The 23,372-nt window shown below is 34.7% G+C and overlaps 1 protein-coding gene across 2 annotated transcripts in view; it reads right to left on the bottom strand.

Moving 5' to 3' along the window:
- LOC138715818 (uncharacterized) overlaps positions 1-23,009 on the bottom strand; it is a 29,442-nt gene extending 6,433 nt beyond the window's left edge. Inside the window, exons 1-3 of one of the 2 annotated variants that reach the window (XM_069848914.1) lie at positions 22,921-23,009; positions 5,927-6,000; positions 402-473 (exon numbers count right to left, since the gene is read on the bottom strand). In XM_069848914.1, the coding sequence (XP_069705015.1) occupies positions 402-473; positions 5,927-6,000; positions 22,921-22,942 (168 nt within the window). In that variant the 5' untranslated portion in view covers positions 22,943-23,009. The other variant, XM_069848915.1, reaches the window with a different exon arrangement.
- Between the last annotated feature and the right edge of the window lie 363 nt (positions 23,010-23,372).

Genomic DNA, 23,372 nt, shown 5'->3' with positions numbered 1-23,372 from the left:
AGCCATTATTATTATTATTATTATTATTATTATCATTATCATCATCATCATCACCATCACCATCATCATCACTATTATTGTTATTCGGTGAAGAAAGAATAATGTTCAAACTGATCAGGAAGAGAAAAATAAATTGGCTGGGTCACTGGCTGAGAAGAAACTGCCTACTGAAGGATGCACTGGAAGGAATGGTGAACGGGAGAAGAGTTCGGGGCAGAAGAAGATAGACAACTTTAAGCTAAATGGATCGTATGCAGGGACTAGAGGAAGGCGGAAAATTGGAAGATTGGAGAATGCTGGAAGGCGGAAAATTAGAAAGATTGGAGAATACTGGGTTTGCAGTGAATGACCTTCCCTTGTTTATTATAACACAGGCTGTGTGGTGTCCATGTTGCACTCACCTGGCAGCCTGATTCCACGTCTGCGTAGTAGCCTGCAACGCGCCCCGCACAAGAGAACCCCGGCGTGGCGCCCTGCAAGAACATGATCAATTCAGATATGTGCAGGACCAATAAAACGTTGCCAATTAAGTAAATATAAGTAAATAAACGATATATATATATATATTTTTTTTTTTGCCCTAGCGCCTATAATAGTAATATACGTTACAAGAGCGGTATGTTGACGTTTTCATGTTCGAGGAAAAATTGGTTTCTGTTTAATGACGGCAACTTCGGAAAACCAAAATATCTTTCTTCAACATTGTTGCTATAAAATGTTTTCTGTGTTTACTATACTCCAGCAGGCCGTGATATACGTCTGTCTTTTTTTTCCCCCCAGTCTATGATGAGTCTGGAATCTTGTTGATTTTTTCACGGCTTCCTTAATGTTACTTGCATTACAAATGCAGTAACTTTTGTGGTGTTGTAGAGTTTACTTAATTTTTGCAAATATTTAAAAACAATAATTAACAGTGCAATTTAGGTGAAATTGCAGTGGTAAGTTTCCAATTTATAATTATTACTATATTGAACGTCTTTAAAAATAATATGTTAAAAGCCTAAAGCAGTAAAATGAATATGACGCTTAAGCGGTAAGAATAGGGAAATTGTTATGTGTGTTACGTTGGGAGTACTGAATGTGGTATTTCACACTTACCGCGTATTGGTTTTGTGCGGAAAGCAAGCAAATACGCACGATCTCGCACAAAACATTTTATAGGAACAATGTTGAAGATAGATATATTTGTTTTCCAAAGTTGCCGTCATTGAACAGAAACCAAGATGGAGATTTCATTGCAACTAATTAGAAATTCCTCTTTCAGGTATGTAATAAACGATCTTCGCACAAAATAATGTACGATACACAAGCGGTATGTTTGTTTTCATGTTCTCGGAAATTAAAAAAGCTCAACTACGTTTCGCTTTTTCAATCTTTTCCTCGAACATGAAAACGTCAACATACCGCTCTTGTAACGCATATTACTATTTCTTGAACCTATACACTCTCAGTTTTTTAGGTTGAACGCGAAAACGCAAGTAACAATGTCAGGACGATCAGTCGGTTTTTCATGTGGGAGTAAAGCAGTAACTATTTCAGATCATTGCGGATTGTTGGTGAAAGTTAAAAAAAAAATGTCAGGTTTGCTATGCTTTCGAAAAATAGACATAGCATCTTGGTATAGCTGCTCCATATTTCGTAAACTACCTTGAAATGTAGAAGGTAAAATCATTTTATCCTGCTAAGGGATCTTGCTGAAATGATCGGGAGACTGCAAGATCTTGTAGGCCTCTTATTTTATCAGTAAGTAATACCTTTTGGTCTTTCCTTAGGAACTGTAATTTTGGCGCTCTCTCGAGCCAATACTGAAGAGAATGACGCATATAAATATCTACACCACACCGCCATTAAGTATATGAAAAATACTCAAGCCCACTTGATTATTAACTATAAAAATATTTGATTTTTAATAACAATGTTATTATCTTAGTTACAGTTTTGTAGTTATATACACTATATAGCCACCACTCAGTAAATTATAGAAATGAAGATCTAATTTAAGATATTATCTACATCTATTTACATAACCTCAGTTTCATATCATCACTATAGCATTAATATGTATAATTAATCAAAAAGAGTCACGTCATGGCATTAACTACAATAATATTTCATTTCTAATGGTAATAATGCCATCAAACCACCTCAAATTTTGTAGATTTTAATATCCAATACACAGCTGTACTCAGAAAATTACACACCGCAGAATCGAACCTGTAAATTATTTTTAGTAAGAGTTGAAATTTTTAATAACCAATTGAATTTGAGCTCTAAATATGTCGGCAATCCTGCAGGGCATGGCCTTCGTGTAATAGCCTATTGTTTATTGTACTGTGTGTTTTGTTTTATCCTGTAATGCAATTAGTTCTCAAAACTGACGAAAGATGGATTTTGGAAAATAGGAAAATTATGTAGGAAAACTAACGCTTCACTGAAAACTACTATTTTTCTGAAAAACTTTGGATTTCAAGCTTCAAAATGAGGGGTCATTTATTAAAATCCGTTCAGCCGTTTCCCCATATTTTCCATTACCAGTTCAAATTATATATATAAATATCGTATCCATGGAGAAATTGAATAAAACAATTATGGACTAGTGTGCCACAAAAACAAAATATTAGACATAAGTTAACCTATGTATTATTATAATGATTATTTTCTAGATTACTCTAATCAATCAGCATATTATGTTAACATTTTGGTGGATTATGTTTAATTGCTATGGGAACGTAAGTCTTAATTCACATTTTCTGGAATTCCTTCCTCATTAACATCAGCCTTATCTTTGTTGAAGATGCTAATCTGTTCAGGAATTGAGTTAGGGGCGCACAGTACAACTTGAAGGTTGCGATGTACGAGGTCAGTTATTGACCCCCTCTTCTTTACAATTAACAAGCCAACCGACTTTTTTCAAGGATTTCTTCAACATGCAGCTGCTGGTTTCCCACGCCTTCAAATAATGTCAACTGAGAACTCCGTTAGCAAAATAGGGACAGTAGAACTGAATTCCATATCGACATAATGGCGCAAGGAAGACGACGTTCATTACCCCAATGAAAGGGTGATGACTAGCAGAAATGAATTCAAATGTTGATGATAAAGTGTTCCTAAATTTTGCCCGGAGCCCTCTGTTTGGAGAGGATTCTTCTACTGGTATATCCTTGTATCTGGCTTTAATTTCTCTGTGAATAAAAACGTGTTAAAGATCGTTATTGCCTTGCCCAGATTTTAACTCCACGAAAAATCAACGTGATAACTTCATCGATCAAGGTCGACATTTAATTTTCTCAATAGCCTATACGAGGAACAACTGTGATGTAGTACACGTTTTCAACATCACTGATATCGCAAAAATGGTTTTGAACGTGTTTGTTTGCCTGTCTGTCTGTCTGTCTGTCTGTCTGTCTGTCTGTCTGTCTGTCTGTCTGTCTGTCTGTCTGTCTGTCTGTCTGTCTGTCTGTCCGTCCGTCCGTCCGTCCGTCCGTCCGTCCGTCCTCCTGTCTATAGCGATTTCTTTTGAACAACTGGATGTATTTCATTTACGTTCAGTGCCTGCAAGCCAATTTAACCGGGAATGTTGGAAACAAAAACACACACGTAGGCCTGCAACTATTACCGGAGGGTAAATACTGCACCCTAGAAGCGAAATATGTGATATTAAACGTAAGGCGGTAGACTCGCTGTCGCAACCAATCAGTAACGCAGGTGGCGCGAATTGCAGGAGACTCGCTCGCCATGACACGAAGAGCGGATGCGACACGCTTTGGTTCTGACTTCTTTTTTTCTTAATACTTCCAGTCTTTGTTTTTCCACATGTCTGTTCCTTTCTTCAGCCCTTTCTGTCTCTAGTAATTCCTTTCTACGCCTTTTTCTTTTACTTCATTATGTTTTACATATCTTTCTTTGTATGATTCGTTACTTTGTTTTCTGCATTTATTACTTTTGTTTGCTTATTCATTTATTTACTTATTTACTTCATTATTTGATTACTTATATAATTACTTACTTAGTTATACCTTCATTTATTTATTTTTTATTTATTTACTTAATTATTTAATAGGTTTCTTAATCGTTTATTTGTTAGCTCATTTATTTGTTTGTTTATTTATTTTATTATTTATTTAATTACTTACTTAATTACTCTGTTCCACAGTTACTTATTTACTTAATTACTTCAATATTTAGTTACTTATTTAATTATTTATTTATTCGTTCATTTATTTGTTTAATTATTTAATTAGTTAATTACTCTGTTACTTACAATTTACTTATTTACTTCATAATTTAATTACGTATTTATTTATTTGTTCACTTATTTGTTTGTTAATTTATTTACTTAATTTTTACTTACTTAATTGTTCTGTTACTTACACGGTTACTTACTTCATTATTTGCTTAATTACTTATTTATTTGTTTGTTTATTTATTTTATTATTTATTTAATTACATACTTAATTACTCTGTTCCACAGTTACTTATTTACTTAATTACTTCAATATTTAATTACTTATCTATTTATTTATTTATTCATTTATTTAATTATTTAATTAGTTAATTACTCTGTTACTTATAATTTACTTATTTACTTAATTACTACATCATTTAATTACGTATTTATTTATTTGTTCATTTATTTCTTTGTTAATTTATTTACTTAATTATTTACTTACTTAATTATTTACTTACTTAATTATTCTGTTACTTCATTACTTACTTCATTACTTCATTATTTGTTTAATTACTTATATATTTGTTTGTTTATTTATTTTATTATTTATTTAATTACTTAATTATTCTGTTCCACAGTTACTTATTTACTTAATTACTTCAATATTTAATTACTTATTTAATTACAGTATTTATTTAGTCGTTCATTTATTTGTTTATTTGTTTAATTATTTAATTAGTTAATTACTCTGTTACTTACACATTTACTTGTTTACTTAATTACTTCATCATTTAATTACGTATTTATTTATTTGTTTGTTAATTTATTTACTTAATTATTCTGTTACTTACACAGTTACTTCATTACTTTATTATTTGCTTCATTACTTATTTATTTGTTTGTTTATTTATTTACTTAATTATTTAATTACTTTCTTAATTTTTATTTATTCGCTCATTTATTTGTCTTGTCTGTTTATCTATTTACTTATTTATTTAATTACTTACTTAATTACTCTGTTACTTAAACAGTTACTTATTTACTTCATTACTTCATTATTTGCTTACTTACTTAATTACTTATTCATTTATTCTTTCATTTATTTCTTTGTTTATTTATTTACTTAATTACTCTGTTACTTAAACAGTTACTTATTTATTTAATTTCTTCATCATTTAATTACGTATTTACGTATACATCTACGATGCGAGCATGATCTTGATTGGGACCAGCGGCAACTGGCGACCATTTCGGGCGTAGGCGAAAAGTTCCGGACAGTACATCTCGCGACTCCAATGTGTACTTACTATCGCAAATTTTGGTGCCAAACGAAAAACCTTGTCTAGATCTGTCGATTTAAGCCAGATATATTCACGTAAAACCAACGGACAGGCCACAACCCGAATATTTTTTCTTTTCTTTCTCTTCTTTTCTCCTCTGCTTCTCTTTATGTTTCTTTTTTGCCCTTTTTTCTCCATCTCATTATCCCTCTTCTACCCCTCATATTTATCTAATTCTTCGCTTTTCTAAATCTCTTTTCCCGTCCTCTTTATCTCTCATTATTATCCCCTCCTCTCTCGCTATAGCTGTTCTTCTCTCTCATCCCTACTATCTCTCCTACTCCCTGTTTCGTCCCTCGTCAATTACTCTTCGTCCTGTCCTTGCCCCTCTTATAACAACACCGTGGGAGTCTCTGCCTACTCGCTGAAGGTATTTCTCACGCTGCCAGCCGCACGCGATGCTCTGCTGGTTGCCTACCTGTGTGGCGGTCTGGGCCGGCAGCAAGGCTAGGCCCAGCAGCACTGTCAGCATGGCGCCTACTGCATCGCCTCCTGCAACACACCACAGCACCGTTTCACAAAGTCATCAGTTTTTCTTGGGTGGAACGCAAGATTTTTAAGGAAAGACTTTATAGAACATATCGTGTGGCATACTCTCTCCCTATTTCCTCTGAAAATGACGATTTTTCATACCGTAAACTGGGCTAAACTTGGCAATAAGACAAAATAAAAGCATTCAAACCGTGATATCAGATGTTGCGGTGAGATCTGAAGAAGTGTTCGGTCCCGGTGCCGGAGAGTTATTATGTACCAGTACGTGAATATTTTTGAAAAAAAAAAAATTAAAAATTACGAAGTTTTTTTTTTGAATCCAGTGATATATAGGCTAGTTTATTTATTTATTCATTGTACATATTTTATATGCTGTACAATATAATAATGTATACAAACAATAAATATTGAAACAAGTCGACCTGGTTGGCAAGTTGGTATAGCGCTGGCCTTCTATGCCCAAGGTTGCGGGTTCGATCCCGGGCCAGGTCGATGGCATTTAAGTGTGCTTAAATGCGACAGGCTCATGTCAGTAGATTTACTGGCATGTAAAGGGACTCCTGCGGGACAACATTCCGGCACATCCGGCGACGCTGATATAACCTCTGCAGTTGCGAGCGTCGTTAAATAAAACATAACTTTTAACTTTTTTTATTGAAACAATAATTCACAGAGTCGTTTTATCCTACTTAACAGTTTTACCTATTTATTTATTCATTTATTTATTCATTTATTTACTTATTTACTTATTTATTTATTTATTCATTCATTTATTCATTCATTTATTTATTTATTTAAATGGACATGTTCTAACACAATACAGGTGAGCTAAGACATTCACTTTTTACTTTAAATTAAATTTCTCAAAAGTTGCAATTTTTCCACACATATTATTTCATAGCTCCACAACCATTGGAGATAGAATGCTGAAATTGTGCACACTGATTTCACATCCATTTATGCAAAAATTAGACTGCAATAATGCCCATGTCTTGGAAAATAAAAAAAATTAGGTCACAAAACTTCACGTAAATTTTAATATATTTTTTCCACTACTTATATTAAAGAGGGCTTTGTTTAGTCGTTCATAGCAACACGCTCTCGCCATGAAACAATATTAACAATACCATCCCATCGCACCTCCTCATACTCATCCTCTTTCACAATAGCCCTGCCAAGACTCTGGAATTCGTTACCTGCTAGCATCAGGGACTGTCGAAATAAAATTGAATTCAAACGCAAACTTACTAGGCACTTGGTCAGTAATTGAGACTCGTTCAGACATGGTTTCTTGTAAATAGTTCTTTTAAACTACCACAAAATATCTCAATATCCGGTAATTTCATCACTATAGAATTTTGTTATTGTAGGTTTAATTTGTAATTCAGTAAATACAAAAATATTCTTTGTTCTTAACTTCTATGATAAAAGTCTAGCTTTCATTAATCAGGTAATCTTGTCGTACTTTAATTTTTATTGTAATTGTAATTGTAAATTTAATATTAATTGTAATCTTATTGTTCATGTTATAGTTGTAATCCCCTGGTAGAGGGGCAGAGAAGGCCTGACGGCCTTATCTCTACCAGGTTAAATAAATAAGTCTATCTATCTATCTATCTATAATGCTTTAATGCAAGAGTGAATAAAATTAGTTTTATTCACTGCTGATATTTTATTCACTCCTACAAATATGATTTCTTCGTTAACGCCTTTCACGTTCCCACTTTCTCACCACTCACAAAATAACTTATATTCTTTCTGATAACTAGATGCAGATTTCTGCAGAACTAACGTCGACACAGCCGCTTTGGACACATTAAGGACTTCATCCGGTAAGAAAACTTCTTATTTACAAGAAATTTTGTTTCCGAGGAACAAAAATTTTAAATTTATTTATCCTGTACCCAACGCGACTGATACTGTTGTCTCCATTACTATTCTCTTATCGTAGCCAACTGTACGTAATATTTAGTTGAACTAACAACAGTTGACTTTGAATCAAACAATAACAAATGATGTATCAAATATGAATGAGGTCTCGCCCACCTCATTATATTTTGCTCGACTAGTATGACTAGTCAGTTTGTTTTTATACCATTAAGTACGAGAAAAATTCGTACCGGCACCGGGAATCGAACCCAGGACCTCTTAGCTGTGCGCGCTGAGTGCTCTCTAACCAACTGAGCTATGCCGGGACCCGATTCACGACGCCGGCCGAACTCCTCTCATATGGCCATAAAGTCATGTAATATGCGCTCCTGTACATATATGACGTGTATTTTCTCAAGTGCAGGCAGTAAGGCCGTAACACGATACTACGAGAGGAGTTCGGCCGGCGTCGTGAATCGGGTCCCGGCATAGCTCAGTTGGTTAGAGAGCACTCAGCGCGCACAGCTGAGAGGTCCTGGGTTCGATTCCCGGTGCCGGTACGAATTTTTCTCGTACTTAATGGTATAAAAATAACAAATGAGTCTAATATTTAATTTCAATTAAAAATTATTTTCACAGAAATAATTATTACTTTACATATTAGTAGGGGAGAGTCGGGTAGTACCGGACATCGGGTAATATCGGACAGTGAGTTTCTTTCATCTACCACACGATGATAGTACCTGATTGACATGGTTACGTTTCTGTGATGTCGCATAGAGAAACGTAACCATGTCATTCAGCTACTACCATATGGTGGTAGATGAAAGAAACGCACTGTCCGATACTACCCGACTCTCCCCTAATGAAAAAAAATATTGTATGCAACACGAGACTTAATAGATTCTATTCACTCGTGGATTTATATCCTTGGACTTCACCTCAAGAGATAAGCTTTCCACTCATGAATAAAATCTTACTTAAGTCTCTTGTAACATAAATTACTGTTATATAGGACACATAAAGAATTAATTATATTGAAATTAAGAACTCTACATATCTCAGAATAGTCCACTTTTTTGTAATAAGTGTTTATTACATAAAAAATTAAAGAATTCAGAGAAACCCTAACAATGTTATAACTGTTTTTTTCATACTATAACAAAACTGGCTTTTAAATAGTTCTTAGTCACTTTTTTTTATACTTTTGTCAGCTATTTAAGTTCTATGATAATATCTGCCTATGATAATATGGGGCTAAGAGGGATGAAGTTACAGGAGAATGGAGAAAGTTACACAACGCAGAACTGCACGCATTGTATTCTTCACCTGACATAATTAGGAACATGAAATCCAGACGTTTGAGATGGGCAGGGCATGTAGCACGTATGGGCGAATCCAGAAATGCATATAGAGTGTTAGTTGGGAGGCCGGAGGGGAAAAAGACCTTTGGGGAGGTCGAGACGTAGATAGGAGGATAATATTAAAATGGATTTGAGGGAGGTGGGATATGATGATAGAGACTGGATTAATCTTGCTCAGGATAGGGACCAATGGCGGGCTTATGTGAGGGCGGCAATGAATCTCCGGGTTCCTTAAAAGCAAGTAAGTAATATTATGCACTTCCATTACGTTACCGTTATTATTTTTATTATTATTATTATTATTATTATTATTATTATTATTATTATTATTACTATTGTCCCGCGCCGTGGCGTCGTGGTCTAAGGCATCCTGCCTAGGACTCGCGTTACGGAATGCGCGCTGGTTCGAGTCCTCATGGGGAAAGAAATTTTGTCATAAAATTTCGGCCAGTGTATGGGACCGGTGCCCACCCAGCATCATGATGCACTTGGGGAGCTACGATAGGTAGCGAAATCCGGTTGCGAATACCAGCTATAACGGAAGGGGGGATCATCGTGCTAACCACACGATACCTCCATTCTGGTTGGATGATCGTCCACCTCTGCTTCGGCATGTGGGCGTGAGGCCAGCAGCTGGCTGGTCGGTCTAGGCCCTTCACGGGCTGTAGCGCCACGGATTATTTATTATTATTATTATTATTATTATTATTATTATTATTATTATTATTATTATTATTATTATTATTATGAAAATTAACGTATCCAAAACTAATGTAATAACCTTTTCTAGAAAAGTTCTTCACTGAAATTTAATTATTATCTAAATAATGTACTAATTAACAGAACAGATTGCGTAAAAGATTTGGGAATATTCTTTGACAGTAAATTGTATTTTCATAGTCACGTTGATTACATTTACAATCACGCAATCAGAATGCTAGGAATAATACGGTCAATAACTTATTATTTTTCCACGCCCGATTCTCTTTTAATGCTATACTATACATTGGTGCGATCGAAACTCGAATATGCATCTGTAGTTTGGAACTCGATTACAACTACGGACTCGGCTAAATTAGAAAATATACAAAGAAAATTTATATCCTTATGTTCATTCAGATTTCTGCCCATTAATTCCGGGTATAGTTATGAGAGAAAATGTGAATATTTTAATTGTCAAAATCCATATGCTAGACGCCATGAGCTAGATTATCTGTTCTTTTGTAAAGTCCTCAAAGGTGATATATCCTGTGACTCTTTCTTAAACAATATTACCTTACGTATTCCAACAAAAGATATGAGAGCCCACAAACTTTTCTATATTAGAAATTCGAAATTTCTTTCACCAGTCTCCAGATGCATTAAAAATGCCAACATGCATGGCTGCGAATTCGATCCCTTCAATGTATAGACTTAGTTTGCTCTTGGCAACGATTTATCATTTATGTATTATTTTAGGCATTATACTCAATTAACATTGTCTCATAGTATTCTTAGTTATCCATTCATCGTCATTATTGTAATTAATTGTAATTATATTTATGTGTAATAATTATTTTTGTTTTATGTTTTTGTTATATTTGTGCTGAACTGTAATTGGCCACTGGCTGTTGTACAGCACATTAAATAAATAAATAAATAAAAATTATTACTACTACTACTACTACTACTACTACTACTACTACTACTACTACTACTACTACTATTATTACTACTACTACTATTATTACTACTATTATTATTATTATTACTACTACTATTATTACTACTATTATTATTATTATTACTACTATTATTATTACTATTATTATTATTATTATTATTATTATTATTATTATTATTATTATTATTAGTATAGATTATTATTACATAGCTGGTTACACCAACACGGAGCCTCAGAAGCGCTGTGCTCGTTATTACCGAATCATGTGGCAAGCCTCGTGCCGCACGCAGACGGCGGGCGGACTGCGATGGAATGCAGAGAGTGAAAGTGAAAACAATGGAGGCGCGCAACAACGGCACAAGTTTCTCCATTTACTTGTGCCGCTCTTCCTCGCAGCCATTCGCGGAACTGCCGGGCACGAAGCCAGGCCTTGTAGCCTACATTCCAGCCGCGCTCAGCTTCCCACCGACGGGTCTGGGGTTCGATAGCCTGGGGCCTGCAATATTTGGCTCTAGAGCAGGTATTCCGCGAGTGCATTGTTCTCTCATTGCACTGCAGTTCCATCGCCGCCAGATTATCAGTGTTGTATTTCAGTGAGATATCACCAAATACCTTACTACAATAATACCGGACAGCTAGCAGTTTTACGTGCGAACGACGATGGTGCTGCTACCTACCTGCCGGGATGGAGATATTCGCGAAACAAGCTGTAGTCAACTGCAATGTATATTGTTGCTGGGCTAGTTAATTTGTTAATAGTTTTATGAATTAGTACTAGTGTTAAAATGTCAGGGCGTATATGTGCTGTTTATAATTGTGACAATTGCAGCATTACAAATTGCTCCAAATCGTACTTTCGATTTCCGACAGTTCATAAAACGTGAGTCAACAACATTCTTTAGTAGGCCTAATTTCTTCGTCTTTGTGTTGATAGAAAAATACAAATTAGTTTTTTTTATTTAGACCTAATAAGTGAATAGAAGTTAAAATGTATTGGATTTTAAGGTTTTATTAAATTAAGTTTTATTGTTGTCCACATGCCTTTACTAATTATTACAAGCATCAGATTACTATCAATTTTATCTTCGCAGTTGCCAGCAATGCGTATATACAACATTACTGTAAATTCATTCCTAATATCAGATTGATTTTGTCTCGGTAAACCAAAGAAAAAATATGTAACAATTAATTACGGAAAGTTATATGAAGTATGCAATATTTCTCATAAATTGCAGCTTTGATATAAGATAATAACTTTACATTAAATATTATTCAACATTTCTTAAGTGTTTCATATATAATTCCACATTAGTAACTCACGTTTTAAACAATAATCCGAATCTCACTATGTTAATATTTGTATATGTGGACGTAATTCCATCCCTCTCCGCTAGATGTCAGGTCCGCGATATTTGGCACTCACGTCAATGCTGCTAGTATACAGCTGTCCGGTATTATTATAGTAAGGTATTTGTAGTTACTGGCCCTGCGTATGAAGAAATCCGGGCACCCCTGAAGCACAGCATATGTTTCCTAAATGGGTAGAGCGTTGTCAGAAGTGTATCGCTTCCCAAGGAAATCTACTTCGAAAAAAAGAAAAGGTCATCACGTTTGCACCCACATCAGATTCTAAAGAATAAAGTGAGTCCAAGCAGACCTAGTGCTTCGTACACCAGATGCTTCAAAGAATACATATCACTCCTTTTTTTATCGAAAACGACATGATGCTGAGTGTTAGAGGAAACATTTCGTCGTGTTCCTGCAATAACTCCTATGTGAAAAATATAAAATGTTTCAGTAGGAAGAAGAAACACATTTATTCATCCTATGGCAGCCGTACATAGCAGACTGTGAATTCTTACATTTTCGAAACAAAGAAATATAATTACATATAGGAGATTTTATTATTTGCTGTATCACTATTTAAGTTATTTAATAGAGCAAAAATCTTAAAATCGATAAATATGTCACATAGGAGTTATTGCAGGAACGACGACGATTTTCTTAAGTAAAGCTACACAAAGAATGGATTGGTGATACTTTCATTTTCCGCTGCAAACCGGAAGAAAGAATAAATCTAGGACAAAACACTGAAATTTCAAATTATAACATAGGTATCTTTAGATATGACTTTCAAAAATAAATAACTTGTACTAAAACTTCTTTTGTGACTTTCATTCTTTATTCAGAATCAAAGAAAAAAAATTTTTTTGTAAATATGGTAGTCTATCTCCTTTCTGGTTATGGGACATGTCGTGATAAAGAAAAATAAATTATTGTGATATTGGGACATGGTTGATTGGAGGACGTCAGCACTGCTGAAAAACCCACAGACCGCTCTAATTCAGTCTTCTCAGATGTCTTTGAACGTCAGTGTACATACAATTGAGGGGTTGGCTGGAAGAAGGGCGTAATTCGAATTACGGCGTTTATCCGTAAAATGGCTATATGCGTTCTTTGGCGGCGTTTCTACCAACGACCACAATGTTATGCCTCTACTCCCAATAGATTGCAATAGAGAGGTATTACTGAATTGCGTTCGTCTTCCATCTCACTACTGTGGTTCGAGGACCGGCGAAGGTAACTCCAAGAGTGTTCGCGTTGTCTGACGAATGTTCTGATCTGTCCTATCTTTCGCCTAATGCAGGGATGAGACGATATTAGCTCCCAATCATGGTAGAAGAGCTCGACCTTGATCACGAGCGCATAATAGCATAGTAACGTAGACGTCAGGGATGTACATGCACATGCAGTGAATAAAGGCAGCAATTATTACAATAGCTTGCGTTACTAAATTTCTGGCTATGTAATAGGGCTAATTATTCAGTTATTTAATATACATGTACATATATAAACAAATCGCAAAGGGAAGGGTTTTTAGGAACAAAAAGAGAAATAGGAAAAGTTAATTGTATGTGAACCATTTTCTTGTTAACAGCAATTATTTATTATGTAAATACTTCACTTCATTGGTTAGGAGAAACTAATAGGGTCTGCCTGCTCCACAATTGTGATCTCTAAGTACTTTTGAGTATTTGTTGAAAAAATAATAATGGCAATATTGATTGAAATAGAGTATATTGATTGTATGATTGTGAAAATGTAGTCCTTACTCTCCAGTCGTGATTATGTAATGAGTTTTCTTAGAGCGATTTGTGAGATGCACGTAATACGAAAAAAACAAATTTATTAAATTATTAAGATATTGAGAGCCATCGTAATTTTTGGGGTCAATCATTTAAGGGTATATGTATGACTTTGAAAAACTTCCACAATTTTCGGCCAAAATTTGTGAAATTTAAACTATATAAACAGATCTACAATACTGTAATATCGTCTGTACAAAATTTGGTGCAATTAGGTCTAATAGTTTTGAAATTATATTTTTAAGTATATTTTTATATTGACGTTACTAAAAAGTTCCTTGCATCCAAGTTTTAAAAATGTTTAGTTCATATTTGCTGAAAATCCTGAAAATAGTTATTGGAATAAAAGTGAATTAGCTTTTTGAGCTTAGTAATAGTACAAGTTAAAGTGCAATCAAAGATAAAATATTATTTCTAAATTAAAGAAACACGTAGTCTAATAAAAGTAAATATCCAGAAACAAGCAACAAATAAAACATCAACAATACATTTAAAATAAAGAAATAAAAGGAATCTAGATACAGTCTACTGACCCAAATGTAAATTAATTTACCTTCGATGTCAATTCCGAAATGAATTTATTTCTCTCCTCTCCTGAATAATGCCTATTCTTTTTTTCATGTTGCGTCTCATAATGCCGTTTTATGTTGCTTTTTTGCAAATGATATATTTTTACACAACAAACACTGGACTTCATCACCATGTTCGAAGCATAAATATTGTATTTTCCACTCTTCCTTGAAAGCTTTAAGCGCTTCCGTTCCGTTATGATGCGCTGTGTTCTAAGATCTGTACATCCTTTAGCAATGTTTACAGGTAAAAGAGCTCCGCGCGCGCGCAGCGGGCAGAAAAGAGCTCTCGCTCTAAAGTACTAGTCGCCATTGCAAGACTGGCCTAATGGAAGCGAGTACTCGTATAACTTTCCTGATGTTGAAAGTATCAATGAAAATGAATTACTTACGGGAAGATAGAAAACGGAAACAGTTTAACAAACTATGAAAGAATAATCTAGCAAGCGACGACGAAATTATGGAAAAGCTTACACAAATAGGTCAGAAAAAATGGTGAAATAAATACAGTATTACTATTTATTTTTGTCAATGGAGAATGAATATAAGGTAGGCCCTACTAATAATAGAGGCGTAAGCAGAGCTATAAAATGTTAGATCCAGGCTAGCAGTGAGTCATTTAGGAACGACCATATTCTGACAGGTTAGCAACAAAACATTAAGCCAGTTGCTGCCAGAAGAAATATGAGATGTCTACAGAGGAACAAGCCATTTTCCATCGAGGATTTTGAGAAACTGGAATCAAAAATCAACAGAATACATTTCTTATGGTATATTTCGAGAGGAGGGCCATTAAGCAACGTGAAACAACTATTAAACCACGGCACCGAGAATGTTCTTGGGTATACAGTATCATGACTGAGAAGAATTTTTATTCAAGTCTTTTATTCTGTCATTGTTTAAAATATCTAAGAAACGAGTGATAACTGCACAAAATATAGTGAAACTAGGTGATACTGTAATGACAGATATGAGAAGCAAACACTCCAATAGGCGTCACAAGATTCTAGATGTTGTTTATGTTAGGCTATTAGATCACTTAAAGTGGTATAATGTTTGTAAGTCTGTATTCTAGGTGCTTTTAGTTAAAATGATAATGTGAAATAAGTGGGATTAATTATTTTTAATGTTGTGATAAGTTAGTAAACGAACATCATATATATGTATATTTATTTATTTATTTATTTATTTATTTCTTTTATTTATTTATTTATTTATATATTTATTTATTTATTTATTTATTTATTTATTTATGTATTTACTCGTATTTATTTATTTTAGTTGGTTATTTCTTTATTTATTTATTTATTTATTTATTTATTTATTTATTTATTTATTTATTTATTTTAGTTGGTTATTTATTTATTCATTTATTTATTTATTTAATTATTTTTTATTTATTTATTTATTTATGTATTTATTTTATTTATTTACTTATTTATTTTAGTTGGTTATTTATTTATTTATTTATTTATTTTACTTAGTTATTTATTTATTTATTTTATTTATTTACTTATTTATTTTAGTTGGTTATTTATTTATTTATTTATTTTATTTATTTTATTTATTTACTTATTTATTTTAGTTGGTTATTTATTTATTTATTTTACTTGGTTATTTATTTTTCTATTTATTTATTTATTTATTTTAGTTGGTTATTTATTTATTTATTTATTTATTTATTTATTTATTTATTTTATTTATTTACTTATTTATTTTAGTTCGTTATTTATTTATTTATTTTACTTGGTTATTTATTTATTTATTTATTTTATTTATTTTATTTATTTACTTATTTATTTTAGTTGGTTATTTATTTATTTATTTATTTTACTTGGTTATTTATTTATTTATTTATTTATTTTATTTATTTACTTATTTATTTTAGTTGGTTATTTATTTATTTATTTATTTATTTACTTACTTATTTAAGTATTTATTTTATTTATTTATTTTTTTATTTTTTTATTTATTTATTTATTTATTTTATTTATTTAGTTATTTATTTTAGTTGGTTATTTATTTATTTATTTTACTTGGTTATTTATTTATTTATTTATTTATTTATTTATTTATTTATTTATTTATTTATTTATTTATTTATTTATTTATTTATTTATTTTAGTTGGTTATTTAACTACAAGGTTATTTAGCGTCGATGAGATTGATGATAGCGAGATGAAACCGAGGATTCGCCATAGATTACCTGACATTCACCTTATGGTTGGGGAAAACCTCGGAAAAACCCCGACCAGGTAATCAGCCCAAGCGGGGATCGAACCTGCGCCCGAGCGCAACTTCAGACCGGCAGGCAAGCGGCTTAACCGATTGATATATTGTGGAACTTACATTGTAATTACTTACTTACTTACTTACTTACAAATGGCTTTTAAGGAACCCGAAGGTTCATTGCCGCCCTCACATAAGCCCACCAGCGGTCCCTATCCTGTGCAAGATTAATCCAGTCTCTCTCATCATACCCCACCTCCCTCAAATCCATTTTAATATTATCCTCCCATCTACGTCTCGGCCTCCCTAAAGGTCTTTTTCCCTCCGGTCTCCCAACTAACACTTTATATGCATTTCTGGATTCGCCCATACGTGCTACTTACATTGTAATTATCTTCATTATTGTAGTATAGACCTATATCTAGCCTTTCCTATAGAAATATAAAAAAATTAACAGTATTGCAGTATTTTCAACCCTCTTCTATGGAAGAAAGGCGTAATTAAAAAAATTGAATGCTTCGTTCTCGTACAATATTTGAACATTAATCATGGAACTCATTGTAATCACAAGAGAACGTATTACTCTGCAATATATATGAACAGTGTCATATTCCAGCAAGAGATGCAGGGTACAGATAGTTTTTGTTGATTATCTGAAACCTATGTTTTCTGAATTACGCCCTTCTTCCAGCAAACCCCTCAATTATATTGTTTAACGATTAAGAGAGACGTGACAAAAGCTCATAGCTATGAACTCCCATTCGAAAGCCAATTCCCTTTTGTCTGCTGAGAAAACTTGATTACTAGTACGTTGACAATAATTTCTTATAGGTTGAAACGTGGAGGTGCAGTTGTAGAAATTGCGATTGATGCGTGTACTACATGAGAGTACAAGTAGAGATGACCATTTCTTCCATCGGTAACCAGATCTTGGTCGGGTTATACAGACCAGATGTGATAGAGTACGCAACGCTCGCTCCAAATTTGAATCTTCCTCGTTTACGACTTGGTCCCACTCCGACGATTGGGAACCTTGAAGCCCTCTTAAGCCCTGGTTTTTCTGAACCGACTCACAAATCTGGACTATACGAGAGATAGTGAGTGGTTTCTATAGCTGCGAGATGCGCAAACCTTGCACTTCGTAGCTATAGAAACCACTCTTTAAGGCCCGTAACACACTTGAAGAGTTTTCGCCAGCGAGAAATGTGTTGCGAGAAAATTAAAAAATTGATAACATGGATTCAAATGGACGTCCACACACTGGAAGAGATTCTCGTTCGAGGCAAAAACCTCGCGCGAATTTCTCGCTGGAATCGGTAGCTCAGCGAATTTTCTCGACACATTTATCAAAGATGTTTGACATTTATACTCTTTATGACGATTGAATGTAGAAAAAGATATCACAGATGGCGATGAATTGTATTGTTTGTATTTGAAAATGAGGAAAGATGGCTGATAATTGCAGTCAGAAACTTATCGAACTTGTACGTTGTCACACGTAGGCCTATTTATATGATACACGGGATGAAAACTATAAAAACACGAAACTTAAAGAAGAAATCTGGAGACAAATATCAGATTATCTGAAAATAAATAGGGCTATATTTTATTTTGATGAGATTTAATAGTATTGATTAAACATTTGAAATAATGTATCTACAGTATATGTCTTAACAGTTTACGTAATTTTAATCAGAATATAGCAAAGAATTCTCTATCATATCATGAATGGCAAAAAAAATAATAAAATAAAACTGTGGTCCATTGAACCTGAAATAATGCCTAAACTTATCATCATTCAAATCGAAACCAGTGTCCAAAACTCGCCCTTATTTTCGTAAGATACAATGTGATTTTCAGATATTTCTGGCTTTAATTTTAGGCCTACTTCTTCTTTTCATTAACAAAATATGTTCATGTAACTTCATTTCCTCATCATCTGAATACTCAGATTCAACATAGCGTTTGTACGTAATTTGTAAAGTACGACAATATACTTACAGGTTATATATTTAAGTACGGCAATATACGTAAATACATAACCTATAATATTTCCCCCAACGAGTGATTACTATAATCAGAAAAATGCGTTCTGCATGAAGGCAGTGCATAGATGACCATAGCGAGAACTCGCCAAGAGTGTGGAGGAAGGCTCTTCGCCTCTTTCTCGCAACACATTTCTCGCTAGCGAAAACTCTTCAAGTGTGTTACGGGCCTAAATCTCATGTAATCCGGATTTGCAACTCGCATGCGTTGGTTCAGAAAAGCCAAGGTTTTACACAGCAGTCAAACCCGTCCCGTCCCGTATGGGCAGCCCATGTCCCGGCGAAGAACCTGACCGCTACGCAACGCGTTCGTCGCCCTCTGACGAGCAGGATGCGCATTGCGTGTCTCTCGGATCGGATTCCTAAGTTCAAGGCGACCGCGAGGCTTTACGCACAGGCACGTCGCCCGGGCTCGAATCGACGACCTTGGCATTTCGACACACCGTTGCGTCGCTTCCTCGTAGATCTCGGGCGAAACCAGCCGCCGCTGAAGAGGCGGAGAAAGTATAGGGAATCCCTTTAAACCGATGAGAGCAACATGTCTTACAAAGCAACAAATTTGAGGTGATTCTCTGAAAAGCATTCCATGCATGATTACATAAAACGACCCTGTCTTTGGAACTCCAGGACACGTGGAGAGCAACCGTAGAATGCACTGATTCATATCTTGAAAGGAGCCAAATGAAGAGTACCGGGAAAAAAGATCAGGGTCACATAAAGCGAACTTTTCAGGAGAGCAAATTGAAAGTTCGACCCTGATCGTTCTTTCGTACATACAATACTCAAATTTACACCGCGTGTTTCTCGGATGATAATCCTTTGTGCTCAGTAATATTACATGATGATACACTAACATGTTAGTTACCTGTTGGTAGTATTAACTAGTTTTTCACTTTTAGTGGACCCTGATCATTTTTCCCCGGCACCCTTCATTTGGTTCCTTTCAAGATATTTAAACAAAAAGAGTTTAATAAATTTTTGCTCGTTTTTGCTTCATTTTGAGATAAAAATTGTTTTATATGAACAATAATAATAATAATAATAATAATAATAATAATAATAATAATAATAATAATAATAATAATAATAATGAATGATTGAAAAAATAACGTAGGCTAACTTTTCGTTCTGCAAAGGAATTGCACAATGTTACATTTGTTCGGTTCAAATTTCTATACATTTAAAGGACAAAACTATTTTTTTTTTCAATCATTTATTATCATAATACACTGCTCTCGTAAACTGACAGCATATTGGGAATTAAATCAATGGCTTTTCCAAAACACGCTATGAGATGTTTCATTTAAAACAATTATACCTCTTGACTACACAACTTTTAACACTATATCACTTCGGAATATATAATATATATCTTTCTCGTGTTAAATTTTACCGTACTTGGTTAACATGTTTCGGCCTGCTATTGGCCTTCTTCACACTCTTTGATTCCACATTACACTACACAAACACACCCCCAAAGGAAACAAAACAAAAGGCGCCAAGACCAGCAACAACCAGTTGTGAAGAAGGCCAATAGCAGGTCGAAACATGTCAACCAGGTACGGTAAAATTTAACACGAGAAAGACATATAATACTTACTTACTGGTTTTTAAGGAACCCGGAGGTTCATTGCCGCCCTCACATAAGCCCGCCATTGGTCCCTATCCTGAGCAAGATTAATCCAGTCTCTACCATCACATCCCACCTCCCTCAAATCCATTTTAATATTATCTTCCCATCTACGTCTCGGCCTCCCTAAAGGTCTTTTCCCTCCTGCCTCCCAACTAACACTCTATATGCATTTCTGGATTCGCCCATACGTGCTACATGCCCTGCCCATCTCAAACGTCTGGATTTAATGTTCCTAATTATATCAGGTGAAGAATACAATTCGTGCAGTTCTGTGTTGTGTAACTTTCTCCATTCTCCTGTAACTTCATCCCTCTTAGCCCCAAATATTTACCTAAGCACCGTATTCTCAAACACTCTTAACCCTATGTTCCTCTCTCAAAGTGAGAGTCCAAGTTTCACAACCATAAAGAACAACCGGTAATATAACTGTTTTATAAATTCTAACTTTCTGATTTTTTGACAGCAGACTGGATGATAAGAGCTTCTCAACCGAATAATAGCAGGCATTTCCCATATTTATTCTGTATTTAATTTCCTCCCGAGTATCATTTATATTTGTTACTGTTGCTCCAAGATATTTGAACTTCTCCACCTCTTCAAAAGATAAATCTCCAATTTTTATATTTCCATTTCGTACAATATTCTCGTCACGAAACATAATCATATACTTTGTCTTTTCGGGATTTACTTCCAAATCTATCTCCTTACTTACTTATTTACTTACAAATGGCTTTTAAGGAACCCGAAGGTTCATTGCCGCCCTCACATAAGCCCGCCAGCGGTCCCTATCCTGTGCAAGATTAATCCAGTCTCTATCATCATACCCCACCTCCCTCAAATCCATTTTAATATTATCCTCCCATCTACGTCTCGGCCTCCCTAAAGGTCTTTTTCCCTCCGGTCTCCCAACTAACACTCTATATGCATTTCTGGATTCGCCCATACGTGCTACATGCCCTGCCCATCTCAAACGTCTCGATTTTATGTTCCTAATTATGCCAGGTGAAGAATACAATGCGTGCAGTTCTGTGTTGTGTAACTTTCTCCATTCTCCTGTAACTTCATCCCGCTTAGCCCCAAATATTTTCCTTAGCACCTTATTCTCAAACACCCTGAACCTATGTTCCTCTCTCAGAGTGAGAGTCCAAGTTTCACAACCATACAGAAGAACCGGTAATATAACTGTTTTATAAATTCTAACTTTCAGATTTTTGGACAGCAGACTGGATGATAAGAGCTTCTCAACCGAATAATAACACGCATTTCCTATATTTATTCTGCGTTTAATTTCCTCCCGAGTATCATTTATATTTGTTACTGTTGCTCCAAGATATTTGAATTTTTCCACCTCTTCGAAGGATAAATCTCCAATTTTATATTTCCATTTCGTACAATATTCTGGTCACGAGACATAATCATATACTTTGTCTTTTCGGGATTTACTTCCAAACCGATCGCTCTACTTGCTTCAAGTAAAATTTCCGTGTTTTCCCTAATCGTTTGTGTATTTTCTCCTAACATATTCACGTCATCCGCATAGACAAGGAGCTGATGTAACCCGTTCAATACTTGCTTCAAGTAAAATTCCCACGTTTTCCCTAATCGTTTGTGGATTTTCTCCTAACATATTCACGTCATCCGCATAGACAAGCAGCTGATGTAACCCGTTCAATTCCAAATCGTCTCTGGAAACTACATATTTAAAACAAAAACGAGCGAAATTGTATTAAACTTTTTTGCTTGAAATAGCTCAAAGAATAATCCCTGAAATTAATGACATTACTTATTGTTCATCTGTATACAACAACCATGATCACGTAACGATGTGTATTTATTTCCATGCAAATCTAGAAATAAATTAAATTATTTGCAGCATCATAAATACTTTCTTTTCATATTTCGCACCATGGGAACAAGAAAGATAAACTATGTACACTACCTGTATAGTAATACATTACAAAATGTCCAAAAATTTGGGAGAAACCCCCCTGCTGCTGCTGCTGCTGCTCAGCAAATACTGAGAGAATAATCGCGGCTTTTAGCGTCCGTGGCAAGGCATCATATTAACGAAGCACGAACGTATTAAATTTGCCCCAGGCGAGTTTCAAATCCCGCCTTATCGGATGTGCATCGTGATAAGATCGAGATGCTGCCTCGTGTGTCAAACCCAGATCACGCGGAGGTGTTACATCACAGCCTTGGGGAAGTGGGTCAGCTCTTCACCCCACACGCCACCACCGGACCGATTCTACCACACAATGATGACTCCCACCGATTCCTTCTTGGACCGCTGGTCTGAAGGACTGGTTGTCATGGAGACGATGAGTACTTCTCAGCTACCGAAGTACGCACCGAGGACTTGAGTGTCTTGGCACATATGATGTCACAACACGGGCACTCACCTGGTATCGCACACGCGTTCATCAGACACTCTCACTATTCACACTGGCCGATGGGTCTTCCTCCGCTGAGATGCTCCAGAGCTGCAGCGACATCTTCCAGCATCTGCAGAAACTAACGCACCTTGAAGATTCGCGGCCTTAGTTAGCATTACGTACAAGGTGTTAAAAAATTGTTGTTACAAAGATGAGAAATAACATTGCACTTCTCCACTATGCCTAAGTTTACAAACACCCCAGTCCATTATCAAATTCCAAATGATATTACTGGCTACTGTTTATTTTCTTGAACCGTTATTCAAAACACAGGCGTAGTATGAAATAATTTAATATGCAGTCATAAAAGATGAACTTTTATTATAATGGTCATCAGCGTTAAATTCAGTCTTTTTTCTCCTTGAGGGGAGGATTTGTACCATTTCGGGGGTAGGAAGAAGCGACAGCAAAAGAAACAA

This window comes from Periplaneta americana, chromosome 15 (genome assembly GCF_040183065.1).
Source record: "Periplaneta americana isolate PAMFEO1 chromosome 15, P.americana_PAMFEO1_priV1, whole genome shotgun sequence".
In the NCBI taxonomy this organism is placed as follows: domain Eukaryota; kingdom Metazoa; phylum Arthropoda; class Insecta; order Blattodea; family Blattidae; genus Periplaneta; species Periplaneta americana.
The sequence above is the reverse complement of the archived record's forward strand: the minus strand, read 5'-3'. Positions and strand labels throughout refer to the sequence as shown.